Source organism: Chanodichthys erythropterus, chromosome 9 (assembly GCF_024489055.1).
Source record: "Chanodichthys erythropterus isolate Z2021 chromosome 9, ASM2448905v1, whole genome shotgun sequence".
In the NCBI taxonomy this organism is placed as follows: Eukaryota; Metazoa; Chordata; class Actinopteri; order Cypriniformes; family Xenocyprididae; genus Chanodichthys; species Chanodichthys erythropterus.
Window position 1 is genome coordinate 21,889,299 of NC_090229.1, and position 18,292 is coordinate 21,907,590.

At 36.7% G+C, this 18,292-nt stretch overlaps 1 protein-coding gene across 2 annotated transcripts; it reads left to right on the forward strand.

Moving 5' to 3' along the window:
- Window positions 1-1,465: 1,465 nt before the first annotated feature.
- Window positions 1,466-15,303, forward strand: dalrd3 (DALR anticodon binding domain containing 3). 2 transcript variants are annotated; one of them, XM_067393887.1, is made up of 13 exons: window positions 1,466-1,854; window positions 4,102-4,406; window positions 4,498-4,808; window positions 5,990-6,048; window positions 6,124-6,225; window positions 7,130-7,194; window positions 7,315-7,373; window positions 7,473-7,555; window positions 7,634-7,760; window positions 8,238-8,296; window positions 8,792-8,908; window positions 9,077-9,145; window positions 13,971-15,303. In XM_067393887.1, the coding sequence occupies exons 1-13, from the start codon at window positions 1,654-1,656 to the stop codon at window positions 14,070-14,072; spliced, it is 1,659 nt and encodes a 552-aa protein (XP_067249988.1). In that variant the 5' UTR covers window positions 1,466-1,653; the 3' UTR covers window positions 14,073-15,303. The 2 variants fall into 2 exon arrangements, with proteins under 2 accessions (XP_067249988.1, XP_067249987.1); XM_067393886.1 differs by lacking the exon at window positions 13,971-15,303 and adding an exon at window positions 11,711-12,703 and having other exon boundaries at window positions 1,472-1,854.
- The last annotated feature ends 2,989 nt before the right edge of the window (window positions 15,304-18,292 follow it).

Genomic DNA, 18,292 nt, shown 5'->3' on the forward strand with positions numbered 1-18,292 from the left:
CAGTTTGGATGGTAACGGAACCCATAATGCAGCTGTTCGGTTGATTGACAGCTGGCTATGGATTCTGTGGCCCTCCGTTCTTGCAGGAGCTTAAATTTGAAAACTGTGTTTTCTGATATAGTACTTTTGTATTACTCTTGAAATGTCTTTGAATATAACTATGTTCAATATTAAGTTCATAGTTGATTAATGTTAAGGAAAAAGCTTAATCAGAAATGTGTATATGAGTTCTGATGTTGCTCTGGAATGACACGTTTTCTCCCGGATCGCCAGCAATATGTTTCGCCACCGGGAACTTCGTGTCAGCCAAGATTGACATCGATTCCTGACAATCAAAAATCTTCAGAATCTACCAATATTCAGTGTTCAGTAAATCACATAATCTTTTTCAGACATTTTAATTTTGTCTCTGTAATTCTTCAATAAATTATGAACATTTGTTATAACATCTCTTGATGACTTTTTCACTTTTAGGCCTAAATAATTCTTTAGATTTACATGGTGTTACAGAAATGAATGACAGGTTTGTATTTTCAAAAGCTGACTGATCTGGAGCAAGTTTTGGATGATTTGGTTTGTGGATTTCAATCTGACCAGAGGATACAAAGTGAAATATATGAGCCAATGTTGCTGTTTTAGTTGATCTGGGACCATATCCAAATCTTGTAAAGCAACAAGTCACATGTAATTTGACTCAAGTTCAGCCCTTACTGGCAACTGTTACCTGCATCAAACAAAAGCGGAAGTATACTCAAATAAACATTCAAACAACCAGCATTCAAATATGCCTCGGTATGAAGTGTGATCAGATCTTAGTTTGATATATTTTTCTAAAGATTCCTATAAACCCTTTACAAATATGGTTTTATTACTCTAACATAAGGAAATATTGAAGTATTCCAACAGTAGTCAATTGTTAAAATGTGTTAATGCTAAAACTGTTTATCCTGGAAACTATATTCCGCATACAGCCTATTTAAACATTTGGTAACATAAAGGTTTGCTTATATTGTTAGAGAAGACTACTTCACTGTCCCAAAAACTAGAATATTCTGTTATCATTTCCTCACCTTCAAGTTTTGTAAGTCAGAAAGGGAGAAATTTATAGAATGTTCAAGCTACTGTTTTCCATAAAATGAATGTAAATGGTGACCATATATCAGCATAAAGCAAGATTTAGCAAGAATACTGAAAGCTATCAAATGTCTTGTAGTGCAATAAATGAAGTCATGTGAGTTTAAAAGCAGAGAGTGAAAAATTATGATATAATTTGTATTTTTGGGTGAAGTATACTTCAAATTTTGAAGTAGTTTACGTTATTCAAAAAAATAATGTAGTTTACAAAACAAAACGGCAATTTATGAACAAAACGCATTTTATCAGAAGAACACTTTTACTTTCTTTTCTGTCACTGACAGATCTGATTTTGCCACACCCAAAATGGCGTCTTTCAAAAGGTCGCAACCGGGAAGTAGTGTTGCATGAAAATATGTCCCCCTCTGACCAGTGACAATTCTTAACGTTCCGGTCATCGTACATCTGTTTTTATTGGTGATCAATCTGAGCAGAGCACCGCAGTGCCGCTACAGTCAACCTCAGTAACAGTCCTCGAGTTCAGGCACTAATGACAGTGTCAACATATTGAGCCTAATCATGGAGGAAGCAGTGCCTTTTAGCATCGTGTCCACCGTCAAAGCGCTAAGCGGTGCGTTGCGGGGAGACGCTGAAAATGAAGCCGAAATCAGCCGCGAGCGAGAGAAGCTCTGGTTCAAGGAGAGCAGCGCCAAAAACCTGAGAAATCGCGACTTCTTGTCACCTAACACGGTTCTGACGACGTTGTACGCGGGTGGAGAGGTCAGTCTGAAATATGTATTTCTATGTGAATGTTTATTTTCTATGTTATGAGGTCTTCTGGCCTGCATCAGTGACAGATGCGCTTCTCCGCATGGGGATTTTACGCATGGCTTGAGGCGACGTTTTGGATATTTAAAGCTTGGAGTGGTTATGCATCAGATATGATCAGAGTCACTGACACAGAATTGTCAGAATATAAGCCCGAGCTCTGCACAGACACGCAGGGCGCCAGCTAGACTGTTGACATTGGTCGCATCGACCAAACATTTGAACCCTGCGGCAGAAATGATTAACTCCTCACTGCCCGTGTGACCTGGGTCAGAATTTGCCAATATTGAAAATAGCACTCATTGGGTGGACCTCAAAGTCATGATGACTTCCTGATTCATTAGGTGTCAAGAAACCTTATTTTGTTTATGTAGTGCGAATCATTCAATGACTTTGAGGTGGTCAAAATTTCAGAAATTTCTGTCTGTAAGTATTTTGGGGCGCAGTTTGTTAAGGTTCTTCTCTTGACACCCCTAGAAATTATACGTGTAAATGACCTTTTAAACAAAACGTTTTGCACTAAACGTGATATATATGTATATATGTGTGTGTTTTAATAATAATATCGATAAGAATAAAAATAATAATAAGTACAATATGTATTACAGGGTTAGTTCACCCAAAAATGAAAATTCTGTCTTTAATTACTCACCCTCATGCTGTTCCAAACCTGTAAGACTTTCGTTCATCTTCGGAACACAAATGAAGATCTTTTTGATGAAATCTGAGAGATTTCTGTCCCTTCATAGACTGCCTTTGCAACTTGATCTTTGACGCTTCAAAAAGTTCATAAACAGATCGTAAAACTAATCCATATGAATCGAGCGGTTTAGTCCAAATTTTCTGAAGAGACTCAATCGCTTTATATGATGAACACATTTAATTTAGGCTTTTACTCGCATGTAAACCTTGATCAGCGAACCTAAACGGAAGCCAAAGACTATAGAATAACACAAGATGTGTCACTCGTATTGTTTTGAATGGGAGAAAGTGTAACGCGCAATATGGCGGAATAAGTCCTGCCTTCTAAATAAGAGCCAATCGCCGACTGGTAAAGTCATCGCGTCACTTCAGCGGCCGTTAGAATCACCGGTTTCTATAGAAACAGTCAGACGCGTGCCTCCGAAGAGACACGCATTTAGGTCTGCGCATGCGCATTAGCTTGATCCAGCCTGAAAAATACAGGTTTCTTTGTCATGATTCGAGCGATTAGAAACTAAATTTATGAGCCGGTTGTTGTTAGATTTCATTGGTGATTTCAAATATGAAATTTAATCATAAGGTTGGCGAACAGTTTTGGTGAATTTGATGTTTCCCCATTCAACGATATTGCATGATGCCCAGGATGCCCGAGAGGAGTTTCAAAGATGGCCGCCGAGTGAAATGACTTGTCTTAAAGGGACTTTGACAGAAGCTCAACTGAACTTGAATGATGCACAAGTTTATATGTGAGTAAAAGCCTAAATTAAATCTGTTCATCATATAAAGTGATCGAGTCTCTTCAGAAAATTTGGACTAAACTACTCAATTCTTATGGATTAGTTTTATGATCTCTTTATGAATTTCTTAATCGTCAGTTTAAATTGCATCGGCTGACTATGTGACAGAAAGCTCTCAGATTTCATCAAGAAGATCTTAATTTATGTTCTGAAGATGAACAAAAGTCTTACAGGTTTGGAACGGAATGAGGTTGAGTGAATGATGACAGAACTAACCCTTTAAGTTGGCATTAAAAACAGAAATTGTGATCACCTTTTCTCCCCTATTGTGATGTATGTCCGAGTGAAACAGCTTCTCAAACTAGACAAATTGTAGGGACTTGATTTTGTCCATCGGGAATTGATTGGATCATTGGATTGTCAATTGCTAATTGCTGTGATCTCATCTGAGTGACAGGTTGCTGGAAAGGAGGGTTTATAGTCCCACCCTCAAACACCAGTGCACATTATCAGAGAAGAGACGATGATGATATGGGGGAGAGTGGACATTAATGTTTTTGACTAAAGATCACAGATATTATTTAAAAAAAAAAAATGATGTGCACAGATAAATCATTTATAATAAACTATTACAAAAAAAAAAAGAATTGTCCATTTTGATTTCATGGTGATTTAGTAATCTTTGCATTCATGTTGGTTTTTGTGCATTTTTCAAATCACTTTATAACATTTTCAACAAAAGTTTTGATTTACTGTCCAGGTCCCCTCTGATGTTGTCAGTGGTATTCGCTCTCTTCGTGGCAGCGGTGTTTTGCCGATAGGAGCAACTGAGGTGACAGCAGAAGGGCTGCGTGTGTGTGTGGATCGCTGCACAGCATTCAGACATGTTTTATGTGAAATACAGCCATATCTGAGACCTGCTGCTCAGAGACAGGGCTGTGTCCTCATCAACTGCCCTGCCCTCCACACCAAACAAGCCGTGCCGTCTCCAGATACACTAGCTCTGGGGCAGCTACGAACCGTTCTCATTGCTGACCACCTCGGGGCACAGCTCAGAAGACAAGGGTCTGTGCTTTGACTTTTATGACCTTGCCATATATTTTGTGACCAAAAGAAGAGAGTAATCATAAAACTCTTTCTTTATTCCAATATTTAGGTACACTGTGTCCTTTTGTCCAGCCTTGCCGCAGGAGAGTGACATTGTCAACTTCCTGAAAACACTAGGCATTGATTGGCCGACAGTCCCTGTCAGCTGGACCAATGAGGACAGGGAGGAGAAGATGAAAAAAGCTTTAGAGAACTCAACCTACAGAGACAGAGAAATGGAGAGGGGAAAGAGGAGAAGCAGAGGAGAGGAAATAGAGGGAGAGAAAAGAGGGATAAAAGAGGAAGTTAGGATAAACCTTAAACAAGTGGTACAGGACGAGAACCTTCAGGGTTATGATCCCAGTCTTGGCACTTGCACAGGTGAGCTGTAGTACCTGAGTGTGTGTTTGTTAGAGATATAATGGGTTAAATTTCTCATGATTTGGTTTATATACAAGATCTGAGTCTGTTTGGTCAATAAATGTCATTATTAAGGATGCATGAGTAGGATATTTGATGTTGAGATTATAATTGTATTTTTTGTGTCTGTCTATATCTATCTATCTATCTATCTATCTATCTATCTATCTATCTATCTATCTATCTATCTATCTATCTATCTATCTATCTATCTCTCTCTCTCTCTCTCTCTCTCTCTCTCTCTCTCTCTCTCTCTCTCTCTCTCTCTCTCTCTCTCTATATATATATATATATATATATATATATATATATATATATATATATATATATATATATATATATATATATATATAGCATTCATATATATTATATATATATATAAATAATAATAATAATAATAATAAAAATAATATTTTTTTTCTTTTAAAGAGGTATTTGCCATTTTATTTTTCTTTTACAAGCCTTAAGCAATATTGGTTGGCTGTCATCGGATATTTTAGATTTTTCCTTTTCAAATTTATCACCATTAGTGGATATTTAATTATGCATGATTATTTCCTCCAATTTTACCTTTAGATTATCATTGCAATCATCTTAACACTCACTTAAAGTTCATTTAATAACACTGGGAAATGTAATCTTTAGTAAATCTCAAAATCAGTATAAATTTTTTTAATTGAAAGGTATATGCTGTGATGCCTAAATTTACATTTAAAATTTAAAATATGGAGATTTTAGCTTGTACTTTTTTTATTTAATAAGATGTCATTTATCGGCCATAACATGAAAATAATCTTATCTTATGAGTAGCAATGATTTTAATATAAGTGAATATCTAAATTTGAAGACAATAAATGACATGCAAAAGTGAACACTTAAAATATATAGAAATTGCAAAATAATTTCTAGTTATTGGATTTTAAAATTGTTTTCTCACATACTGGCGTTGTCATGAGTGAAATGTGAAAGAGAGAAATTTATGTTTTTCTTTTTAATGTTTTACAATTTTTAGTTATATCTTCAAACTAATTGCATCAAGATGAGATGAACTTGGCCATTCCTAGTGTTTAAGTGAATAAACTGCTGAATAGCCTCAGTTTTCCTCTGTATTATACATAAGTCATTGATTTCTCTCTTTTCAGTGCAGAAAGAAGCTTTGTGTCATCTGGCCCAGTTGGACAGCGCCACCGCAGATTTCCCTGTGAGTTAAAAGGACCCTCTGTCTGGAGGTTAGCATGTTTTAGATGGACAGTTGTAATGGATTTCTCTACTTCAGGTCTGTACGGCAACAGCCCTGCATGTCACTTCCTGTCAGGATGAGTTTCGTCAGCAGCAGACAGCCATGCTGTGGAGAGCAACGGGTGCATCGGCAGTGCAGGTTTCACACCCTCTGTACACACAGAGACGTTTGCCTATCAGCATGTTTTACATGCTAAACACTTGTTTTCTGTTTTGTATATTCTGTCATGTAACAGGAAGATTGGGTGGGACATATCGAAAGACTTCTTTTCATTCATTTTTTTTTTTTAAATGGCCAATAGGCTTTAGGCTGGAGCCCTGCACATGATGTGGGAAAAAAAATATATAATGGCCATGAATTAAGAATTCATTCCCTTATTTTATTAATTTGTTACCTCGTTTCAGTAAATCATGGCCACAATTTACTAAACCGTTTCCTTGTTTTTGGTTAAATCGTGGCCGCAAATGAAGAATTTCTTCCCTCATTTACTATATTGTAATAATTTGTTCCCTTGTTTTAGTTAAATCAAAATGAGGGAATGAATTAATTACTAAATTAATTAAAAGGCGGGAACGAATTCTTAATTCATGGGAATGAATTCTTAGTTAGTGGCCACTATATATATATATATATATATATATATATATATATTTTCTCTATTTGTCATGTGCGGTGCTCTGCATTTTAGTTGCATCACTACTTATTTGGTAGCATTTGGACTTGGGCAAGGATCATGCACATTTACAGAGCAATTGAATATAACAGTCTGATCAATATTTATGCTCCATTTCCTTGAAGAGAAAGACTGTAAATTTGAAGTGTGTTTAATTGTTTAAAGTGAATTTCATCAGTTTATAGGTGTACACTTAGCATATTGATGGTATCAAAGCTAAAAGAATAATAAAACCCATAAGTCTTTACAACAAGATCCATTCATTGTAATGTTCCCAAATGGATGAATGCACAATTTCTAGCTCAAATGGTTGGACAATCTCTGCTGGAAAATGATTTAATGAATGATTGCTCTCTCCCTCTCTATTAGAGATTAGTGATTTGTGGTCCTGTTAAAACTCCTGGTGTTCAAATGAATGCAGCTCAGTATCTTCAGTAAGGCAGAACTTTAGAACATTAACTCGATCACAGCTCTTTCTAATTCTATATTAAAAAGAATACTGTCTGTACGTCTGATGATTACAGTGTTGCATGCTTGTTTGTGTACTGCTGTAGGTTAAGAAAAGCTCAGATGAAAGAGGCCTCAGAAATGAAGTATGGAGACCAAGTTGAAGGTGTGTTTATCTGTGCTACTTTGCTGCATGTATTATGAACATTTGTGATGCGTATTAATTCCAGATTTCTCTCTGTGGGCTATCGACTTACTATTTTAGGTCAGACATGGGATGACATCATTAGAGTCATGACCTCAGCCACCGTGAGGTTTGAACTGCTGTCCACTGTGCACACAAGTCCGGTGAGTGTGTTTGCATGTGCGTTTGTGGAATATATTGTCCCGCAGCAGCATCAGGGATGATTGACAGCTCTCTTTCAGGTGACCTTAGATGTGCAGCGGGACAGTGGTGTGTCCACAAAGGGCCCCAGGGGTGGAGTCTTTGTCATGTATAACTGCGCTCGTCTTCATACGCTCTTCAGCAGCTACGAGAAAGGGGTGGAGCAAGGTAACGCACACACTGTAGTGTTTTGACATGATTCATGATCAAGTAATAATGTCAAGATAGTGAACTTAGAGAGGTTGTTGCGAGCGCATGCAATATGACTACACCCAAATCTTAACAATTTCCTGTTGTATACATGTTTAAAGTCCAAACTTTATTAGGCAAATGCTGTTTTTTTTATTGCTAGTTACTGTTCTAAAACTAAGGTAAGAGAAAATCCATGAAAGACAATACATGTGCTCTATAACAATAGAAAAAATGTTGAGAAAATATACAGAATTTAACAACAATAGCCAATATAGTCTATGCAACAGAGATGCAGTATTCTTATTGGTTGTGATGTTTCAGTGTAAACTTTGCGATTGGCTGAAGTACAGAATCCATACTTATCTTTCTCCATTGGGCCTTTTGATTAATTGCACATTAAGTAGTAATGTGATGGATAATATTGTGTCTGTTTGTTTATTTTGAAATATGTAGGTCTTTATCCAGAAATCCCTGGAGGCACAGAGCTGGACTTTACTGCCCTGAAAGAGGAGGTAAAGCAATATGTAACCAACATTCTGTACAAGCACATTCAATCATTGTCCTATTTTTTTTTGCATTCTTTCATATATTCAAGTTGCTCTGTATAAAGCATGCTAAATGTATTCGAACAAGCTCTGTTTTTGTGTTTCTATGATCTGGGGCCCGTTTCAGAAAGGAGGTTCAACCAACTCTGAGTTAAAACTTGAACTCTGAGTTGACTTACTCTGATTTTTCTGTTTCAGAACTGTTGAATTGAGTTAGTTCAGTCGACTCCGAGTAGGTTGCCTCTGAGTTAAGCGCATGGACCAAGACTATGACAAGCCAAAGGCTTGACTTAACCTGCTTTCTCGGGTTTGACATACCTCCCATTCTGAAACGGAAAACCCAGAGTTTCCCTCATTTCAGGGTTAACATACTCAGAGTTTTCACTTAACCTCCTTTCTGAAACGGGCCCCTGGTGGCATAGAACTTTGTTTATTTGATGGTAATGTTACCTTCATCATTAGGGGGAGTGGCTTCTTCTCTTCAATTACCTCATTCCATTCTCTGAGCTGCTTGACCAATCAGGACAGATCCTGGAGCATGAAGGGGTTGGAGCCAGAGTTAATTTAAGAACAGAACAGGTACTTTTTTTTTATAAATGTTTCATTGCTCGGATCTTTTTGTAATGTAAATTTATGTAATTTATTAGTAATTATTTAGTCTAATCTCAACCAGTCATATTTCTTATTCTATCTGCTGTCTTGTCTTCATTAATACAGCCTTTTATAATTGTTTTGTTTGTCTGTCAGGTGTGCAGATTCTTGGTGTCTCTCAGTAAAGATTTTAGTTCCTACTACAACAGAGTTCACGTACTTGGGGTAAGACATTCAGTTGTGTGTGAATCAGTTTATCAATTTCAATCAGTATCTGTTTATATAAGGATAATTCAGATTCTGTTACACACTTCTTAAGTCCTGTTCACACCAAGGACAATAACTAACAATAAAGTTATAATTTACAAATTGTTCTAAATAAAAGAAATAAAAGAATAGCAGAGTCCTATTGTTCCTATAATGATAACAAGACAGAACGATGTAGTTAAAATGACTTTCAGAATGATTTTTTTTTCCAGCTAATGAACGATAAAAAACATTTACAGCTAATTAGAAGAAGTGCTCAAGCATTTAAAGTGACAGATGACAAAACTGCACAGCGTGATTGTAATAAACAGAATGATATTGTGCATTGGTGTGGACCAGGTCCGTGATCATTATAGACATTGAGAGGGTCCTACCCAATATTTGATATTATTGATGCTGTACTCCATTACGCACCACTCTGTTTGTTATTAGGAGTATGACAAAAAAGTTTTAAAAGTTACATTTTTAGGCTAGTCTGGCTCAGCGGTCTAACAGTGCTCATCACTGTCAGAATGAGTGAGCTGGCCAATCAAATCAAAGAAGGCAGGGCTTACTGTTCACAGAAGACCAGTGCGAATTCAAATGTGATGCTTTTGTTTTAGCAGTGAAAGAGTACGTGGCGAGTAAGTTGCTAAACATTTAATATTTGATGGTTTTATGATCTAAATATTCGGTGGCTGAAAGTAATGTTCAGTGATGCAAACTACTCAACATTTTTATGAAATTTTGCCATTTTGCATTGAAAACGTGCTATTATTTGGTTAATATGATTAATGTAATTCATAACTGAATGTGACAAGACAATAAACATTTTGCGTTTTTGACACACTAGCAGGGGTGTAACGGTTCACAAAATTCACGGTTCGGTTCGATACGATACACTAGTGTCACGGTTCGGTTCAGTACGTTTTATCACAACTATGCAGTGTTTTCAGCCACATAACGTTCTTTAACGTTCATTCTTTTAAGATTTCAGACATTTATATACGCATAAGCACCATTAAAACAATATATTTAGAGTTTATAAAATGCACACTAATGTCAGACATCAGTGGAAGGAGCAATAACAATCCATTCATATACAATTTGCCGATATTTATTCATATCAGACACACATAATGGGCCTAAGTAACTATAAAGTTTACTCTATTATTCTTCCAGTTCACCAGCCACTTACTTGCATATATTTCGGGAGAAAATGATGAATTCACCTGCTGTAAATCCAACTGACAGAACTGTGTGAACTGCAGCGCAAACTAAGATGGCGGCGCCTATATCGCGTTATAGATCAAGATAAAGATCATTTATAAAGGCTTTTAAACGACAAAACACACTCACTTACACATATTTGAGGATCGGAATATCATATAATTGATAACATGGTAAGCAAGTTTGTGAATATTTTAAATAAACAAGGAAAAACAAAATAATAGCGATCCATCTGTCATACAGTGTTATTGTTGCTGCGCTCAGCGCTAGTGACACGCAAGACGCGTCGCTATGGAAACATTAAAGGCAAACGTTCTAAAATAATGGTTGCATTAAAAAAAAAACTATCTCTGGGGGGAGATTAGAACATTTTAAACTCACGCTCGAAAGAGATAAAACAAAAACAGCTCCTTTATAAAAAATGAAAATGTTATATAGCTTACATGGAATCCAAAGTGCACCCAAACACCAGAGCTGTTGGTTATTTGGACGATCTTCTATTTCTGGTCTGTTAAACCTTTACAGTCTATGTGTTAAACACATTAGCCACTTTGCAAAGAGCCTTCAGCGCGTACTGAGTGAGCGAGCGCCTGCTTGAGTAGCCACATGTAACGTTAAATCAGACGCTCCAGACGCCCCAGACGCGTTCGGTTTGAACGCAGCATAACATAAACGTATAAGTTGGTGTTTTTTTTTTTTCTTCGGGGGTGTCAGGGGCGTTGCCTGTTACGTCGTTTGGGTTATTGGGCTACCTTGTTGAACGCATAACATTATATTTCACAAACTTTTTTATTTTCCAAATGTAATTAATTAGTCCAACGAACCGTTCGGTACATAATGCGTACCGCGTACCGAACCGAAAGCCTCGTACCGAACGGTTCGATACGAATACGCGTATCGTTACACCCCTACACATTAGACGACAAATTTATTTGCAAATTGATTACATAATAACTATAACAGACCTGGAACTTTTTACTGTTTTTTCTTTTTTGTTATTCCCTTAAAACCCCCCCAGGGAGGACACCCACCCCCCCACACACACACACACACACACACACACACACACACACACACACACACACACACACACACACACATTGTTAAACCAAGGTTACGGCCTTGGTGTGGACGCTAAAATAGTTATCTTTTATAGTTTTAGTTTTTGGTGTGAACGGGCCTTTAGTGTGTGTTTTGCATATCTGTGTGTGTATAATCATTTACCAGTGATTAATGTGAATAAACAAGTTGACATAAAGTTCAGGGCCATTAACTTTCCACTCCTCCTCTTTCTCCTTCTCTCTTTCTCTTTAGGAGCCCCTGCCTCATCTTTTTAATCAGATGTTTTGTCGTTTATTGTTGCTGAGAGCATTAAGAGAACTTTACCACAGCGCTTTGGACTCCCTTAACTTGCCCCCAATCCCCCAACTATAGCATCTCCACTGCAGACATTATAGTCAAATAGTCACAAACTCTCTCCCTTAACAGCCAGCACTCTTCCATTTTTCTTGGTTATTACACTTTAGATGCCTTCCTCATACCCATAATTGCTTGGCCACCTTGTCCAAATAGTTCTGTTTTAAATGCCCTAAACACAAGGCAGGATAGACCCCACTAAATCTGTTACACTTCATCCTTTTATCCAAAAAATTATTTTACCCAGTTTGAAAAATCGCCCCTACAAACGTCAACAAGGAAGATGCTTTCATTCACAGTGAATATGAATTCTCCTGTACCATATTCATAGACTCCTGCATGACAATGTATTCTATGTAATGGTCTTTAATGAGTGTAAGCTCTATTTGTTCGACTCTGAACAGTGTTCTCACAGTCTGATAGATGCACACACAGTAAAGTATCTGTTGCCACTGTTTCTGATTAGGAAACATGTCAACAGGGTTGGCTCTTTCATACAGTCATTTTGGTATTCTTGAAATGTCATGATCTGGGATACCACTTCCTTTAATTTAAATATAGTCTTGTCTGTACCAAATATAAAGTGTCCCTCACTGTTTGTGCCACTGTAAGTGTACAGATGTACTACTGAGAATCCTTGTGTGCCATACAGAGTTCAGATGTGTCTGAACTCTCAGTGTGTCTGGAGTTTTCACAGATCTGTGCCATACGTCACACAGTATTCAAAAGCCTGAGAGTACTAAACGCATTTAGAGTGCATTCAAAGTTTTTGTTAGTGGTGATCTCACTCAATGTATTTAAAAAAAACAAACCCACAAAGACTCAATAATTAAATGAGTGTCTGCCTCAACTTCTGACCTGATTGTCTTTCAATTGTGCAAATGTTTGACCTCTACACAAGTCTTATAATTATTTTAATGGTATGACTTTACAATGAGGTTTAATTGGTTAATTGGTTTAATTAGGAAACTAACAATGAACAATATTATTTGATATCATTTATTAATCTGGATGATTATTTGTTGTTTGTTTATTCAGAATACTTCAGCTAATGTTAATTTATACATGATTTTTGTTTTGTTTACCTAACATTTACCTAAATTAGTATATGCTGTAAAAGTATTGTTCATTTGTATTTTTTACTCAATTGAATGAACTAATATTAATGTATAGGACCTTATTGTAAAGTATTGCCATTTCGTAGTCATGTTTATACCAGTGTAAGAAATTAACTTTATGTTAGCAGGTAATATTTGCCCCATCAGTTTTACATTTATGTAAAAATATTATTATACATATGCATATTTTAATTAAACCAATTACTGTTCAAAAGATAAATACTTTTATTCAGCAGGGATGCATTAAATTGATCAAAAGTAACAGTTAAAGACTTTCATAATGTTACAAAACATTACTATTAGATGTTTTAAACTTTTCACAGAATTCTGAAAAAATGTCTATCATGGTTTCCACAAAAATATTAAGCAGCATAACTGTTTTCATCATTGATAATAATGATAAGAAACTTTTTTTGAGCACCAAATCAGCATATTAGAATGATTTCAGATTCAGCTTTGCCATCACAGGAATAAATTACGTTATTAAAATATATTAAAATCGAAAATACTATTTCACACGTTTAAAGTTTAAACAAATTTTTTCTCACCACAGGTTAATATCTGGTTGATTTCTGATACTAATACTGAACATCAGTGCATTGTGTGATTTAAATATTAATGAAATTTGAGGGGGAGCCAGAATTATGACCCATGACTAAACATCCCATAATAACTTTGAGTGGGGTGACAGTAGCTCATCTTTGTAATGGATTATGTGTTAAATATGCAGCTTGAGTTTGTAATATAGTGCTCAACTCCAGGACCGAACATTAATAACAGCCACATTGCCAGAAAATGGCGCTAGTCTACAGTGCTGTGAGTATATGACTGTTGCTGGTTCAAACTCTAAAATACTGCCAGCCATGCTGGCCAACTGAAGTAACCACAGATGTCTGCATACTGACAATGCATATGTATGTGTGCATTACAGGTTTAGGAAGGTGTAATATCATAGTTCAACCACAAGAGAGCAATCTCGATTCTAAGATAAATCTTTCTGCTAAATCTTGTTCGCTGTCTCTCCCTCTTGTGTGGCTTAGGGCTTGTTAGGCTGTCAGTCATCACTGCTGGGCATCTCTTCCTTGAAGACAAAAGAGGGAGGAGAGATGAAAAAGGGCAGAGAGAGAAGAAAAGGAGACTAGTACGTGAAAGGAGTTCAAAGGATGAAGGAGAGTACGCAGTGTAATCGCTACAAGCAAAACTGCTGTTTTTTCAAGAGGTGTGTGTGAGAGCGAGATGAATGAATGAGGTCAGAAGTGCCCATGGGAATTGAATGATTTTTGTAGTTGTCAAGGATAGGAGGAGAGAGAGGGAGAAAAAGGTGGGTGGAGGAGGGGTGGAGATGATAGAGGAGAGTGATATTGATGTATGTTGTTCTTGTTGACTGGCGTGGAGTCCTAGACAGGAAATAACAGTGTGAAGTGGGTGTGGTTTGTGGAGTGCTGGGAAGTGACACATGGAGATAGATTGTTACTATATCTGTAAGTGTCGCTCTAGCAGAGAAAATGTCTTTTGTAACAGTGGCCCCTTATTTGCAGTTTTAGCTAGACTGGGTTTTGTTTTTTAGTTAGAGCAAATGCAGGGTCCAAAATGAACACTCAACATGCACCATATAGAAGTAAAAATTGGCTTTTGTGAGTATCTAAAATAGAGGATCTCGCCAGTTGGCTAGTAACTTTATTATTAGTTCCTAATCCATTTTAATCCCTGTTCTCTTTCAGTCTGAGCACAACTAACAGGCTTCCAGGAAATCTGAATTCAGTTCAAACATTCTGTTCACACCCGAACAGGATTAGGTCTGATTTATTTCAGGGTCGAGTCGATTCATGCCCTTCAGCTGTTGACTGAAGCGTGTTCAAAACTGCTTACATTGAATTCTACTAATTATACTCTGAACCTTGCTGATGTAAACTCAAATCAAAGACTCACGTCTTTAAATGACTTTTACCTCAATGGAAAATTTAACTGAGAGACAATGACCCTCTTGTCTTGTATATGATACAGCAAGTGACACAGTGACCTGCACTAAATAATTCCACTGTAATACGGTACAATATGCACTACCCTTCAATGTTTGGAGTAAGTAATAAAAGAAATTCCATTTCAAATAAATGCTGTTCTTTTTAACTTTCTTTTCATCAAATTATCCTGAAAAAAAGTATCACAATTTCCACAAAATAAAAAACAAAACTGTTTTCAACATTGAAAATATTATGAAATGTTTTTTTGAGCATCAAATCAAAATATATATCTATATTTATAAAACGGTTAGTTCCTGTCCTTGATTTTGATTGGTCAATAGCTGTGTTTTATTCACGATAAAACACAGCTATGATTGCTTCACCCAACGGTTCTGTGTATCACTACACAACACCCTTAGCAACCACTCTTAGCAACGTAAACTGTATGTTCTCAATTGACATTGTTCATTGAAGCTTTCTGTATTATGTAGAAGAGTATTGTGAGAAAAGGATAGAGTGAGCGAGTTTATTACCTGCATTCAGATTGATAATTTTCCTTCAGGTCAGGTCTTTAAATGTCTGATGTATTATCTTGTCCTTTTAACATTTAAGGAGTTTTCCCATGACTGACAGTGCTAGTCAAAGCATTTGTCAGTTGCGTCTTGTTCTGTGTTCACAACAATTCAGTCTTTTCAGTGTAAAAGTCTTCGCTACTGACAGACACACTCATAAAGACAGTCTTTGCCGCCATCTAATGGCGTAATAACGTAACTTCTGTTGCTGTTCACGGTCAGGGACTATTTTTTCTGGTGGAAGGAAGGCTTTTGGTGAATATTTTTGGCTTTAATATTTGTATTGTCTGGTAACCGTTTTATAAAAGCAATAAGGTACTCGAGGCTAGTGCTGTATCGTGAATAAGTCACGACTGAAGGGGGTTGCAGTCACTCCGCTTCGCATTGTGCCTAACAACGCCTTCCAGCAGTGACTTATTCACGATACATCACAGCCTCTCATACCTTATTGCTTACACACACACACACATACACACACACACACTTTTATTATTATTATTCTTAATATATGGTTTCTGACATTTATTGCCTTGGCACACAGTTCAATCCAATGGTGACAAATTACATCACCAATTTCACACTTCCTTTTTTTTATATCCCTTCTTTAATCCCGTCAAATATCAGCCGAGACTGCAGTGCCAGAACAGTGTGCCTCACCGCATCATCTAATTAAAACAAAACTGGAGTGTGTCAAGCTTCTAGTGGTTCCAAGTGAAGCCTTCTATGTTTGTGTGTGTGTGTGTGCGTTTTCCGCAACATTCTGAAAAAAAAAATCTTTCTCAAAGCCTTTGGGTTTCCTCTATCAAACACTGAAGCTTTGAGATTGCGGCAACGTATTTGATGTAGATCTCTCAGCTGAAACTTTTGATAGTTTGACAAATTTAGACTGAAATCATTCTTGATGTGTTGAGATCTTTGAGACTGCACAAATCTGTCATTTAAAACTCTGTCAGAACAACTTCATGTGATCTTTCTTTAACCACCGAAGAACTCCTTTTTTTGAAAGTAGTAGGTTGTTTATAGAAAAATGGTCTACTTTATGAATCTGTGTCATACTTTGAATGTGTTACTTTGGCATAGTATTATGAACAGAGATGCTTAAAATTACTTTTAGATTGAGAGTAAGTTCTGCTGAGGAAAATTCAGATACCAGCACAGTCAGTAGTGTATTTCACACCCATCCAGAAGTGTGTATGTGTGCATTAACAGATAAGGACCTTGTGCAACAGCTTCCTCTCTCTCCTTCTGTTTCTCCTCTCTAACTTTTTCTGCTTCTCTGCTAATAAAAAGGGGTTAGATTCACCTACTAACATTTCCTGCCTCAGAGAGCCTTCAGAGAGAATATCTCCCTGGTCTTCTGAAGATAAGTCTTAAAATATGAGTTCTGTCCCCACAAGACTCAGAAAATGTAAAAGAGTTTGCCAGCTATGTGAAAATGAGCAACAGGTGTTCTTCTGACTACCGTGATATGCTTGTTGATTGAGGACTTGGGAATTTATGGTTCACAGAGGAAATTTAAAAAAAAAAAAGGTATTACATTTTATTTCACACTAAAGTTTAAAAGTTTGGGCTCTGTAAGATGTTTTTGAAAGAAGTCTCCTATGCTCACCAAGGCATTTATTTGATCAAAAATACTGTAAAACCATAATGTTGTGAAACTATTTTATTTTAATACTTTTTATTTTTTATTTAGCTCCATTGTAATATATCAATAATGCTATACAGTACTCTGTCTCTCTCTGCGTGCGTCTTATCTAGGTCTGAGTCTGTCAGGCTTCAGATCCAGCAGCTGGGTGAGAAACTAGCTGGATTGGAGTTTAAGCAGGTCTAAATCCTGAGTAAGACAGCTAGATACCCCTCTCATCTGTTGCTAATCCACTTTAATCCCAGTTCACTTTTACTCTGAGCACAACTAGAGCGCCTTCCAGTCGATCTGAATTCAGTCCAAACATTCTATTCACACTTAAACAGGATTAGTTCTGATTCATATCGGGGAGGATTCAGTCGCTGACAGATGCCCGTGACTGAAGTGTGTTTAAAACCTAGCTGCTCTATAAAGGCAATTATATCCCATGCTGGAGCAAATGAATGTGCTCCTCCTCTTTACATGTAATAGGATCCAGTAAGATTTGTTCTCATTAATATAATATGGTATAATCTTTAGGGTCCTAACAAAGGCACATAGTCAATTCCTTTTCATTAAACGTACTCCCCTTTTTGTCATAAATGAGGCTCTTTTTCAGTTTTCAGATGTTTTAATATATCTTATTAATGTTTTATATCTTACTGGTGTTATTGGTATGATTTTGAATTATATATTTATGTATGAATATTAATATGTTTTGGCATTTTTCTTTGATTTAAGCACAGATTTATGCTTCACTTTTATGTTTTATGTCTTTTCATCTCTGGATTTTTCCATTTTGGTTCTCTGTGTTTAGCATGAGAAGTGTTATTTCATATATATTGGTATCTATCTACATAGAATCTGCTGTGTCGGTGCTGTGACAGTTGTGTCTTTGAATGTTGGAGGAAGGTGATAAGCAAGAAAATATTTATAGCTGCATTATAATAACTATTTTTTTTTTTCTGGCTTTTTTTAAATGTCACCCCTCTCTCTCTCTCTCTCTCTCTCTCTCTCTCTCTCTCTCTCGATTTTCCTCTTACTTTCACACTGTAACTTTCTCATTCCCCGGCCTTTTTCTCTTTCTCTCTCATTCCCTCTATTTTTTTTATTTGATGATTTGGGTCACTGGCTGACTAAGAGACAACTCACAGCTGGCCTATAAACAACCTTCCCCCTTTCAGCAGCATTAGCTGCGCACACAC

What these genes read in the sequence shown, in the direction of transcription:
- dalrd3 (XM_067393886.1), top strand. Translation starts at nt 1,654, where the DNA reads ATGGAGGAAGCAGTGCCTTTTAGCATCGTGTCCACCGTCAAAGCGCTA. An exon ending in GCGCCACCGCAGATTTCCCT is followed by an intron (nt 6,049 to 6,123) that starts GTGAGTTAAAAG and finishes TCTCTACTTCAG; the next exon opens with GTCTGTACGGCAACAGCCCT. An exon ending in CGAGAAAGGGGTGGAGCAAG is followed by an intron (nt 7,761 to 8,237) that starts GTAACGCACACA and finishes TGAAATATGTAG; the next exon opens with GTCTTTATCCAGAAATCCCT.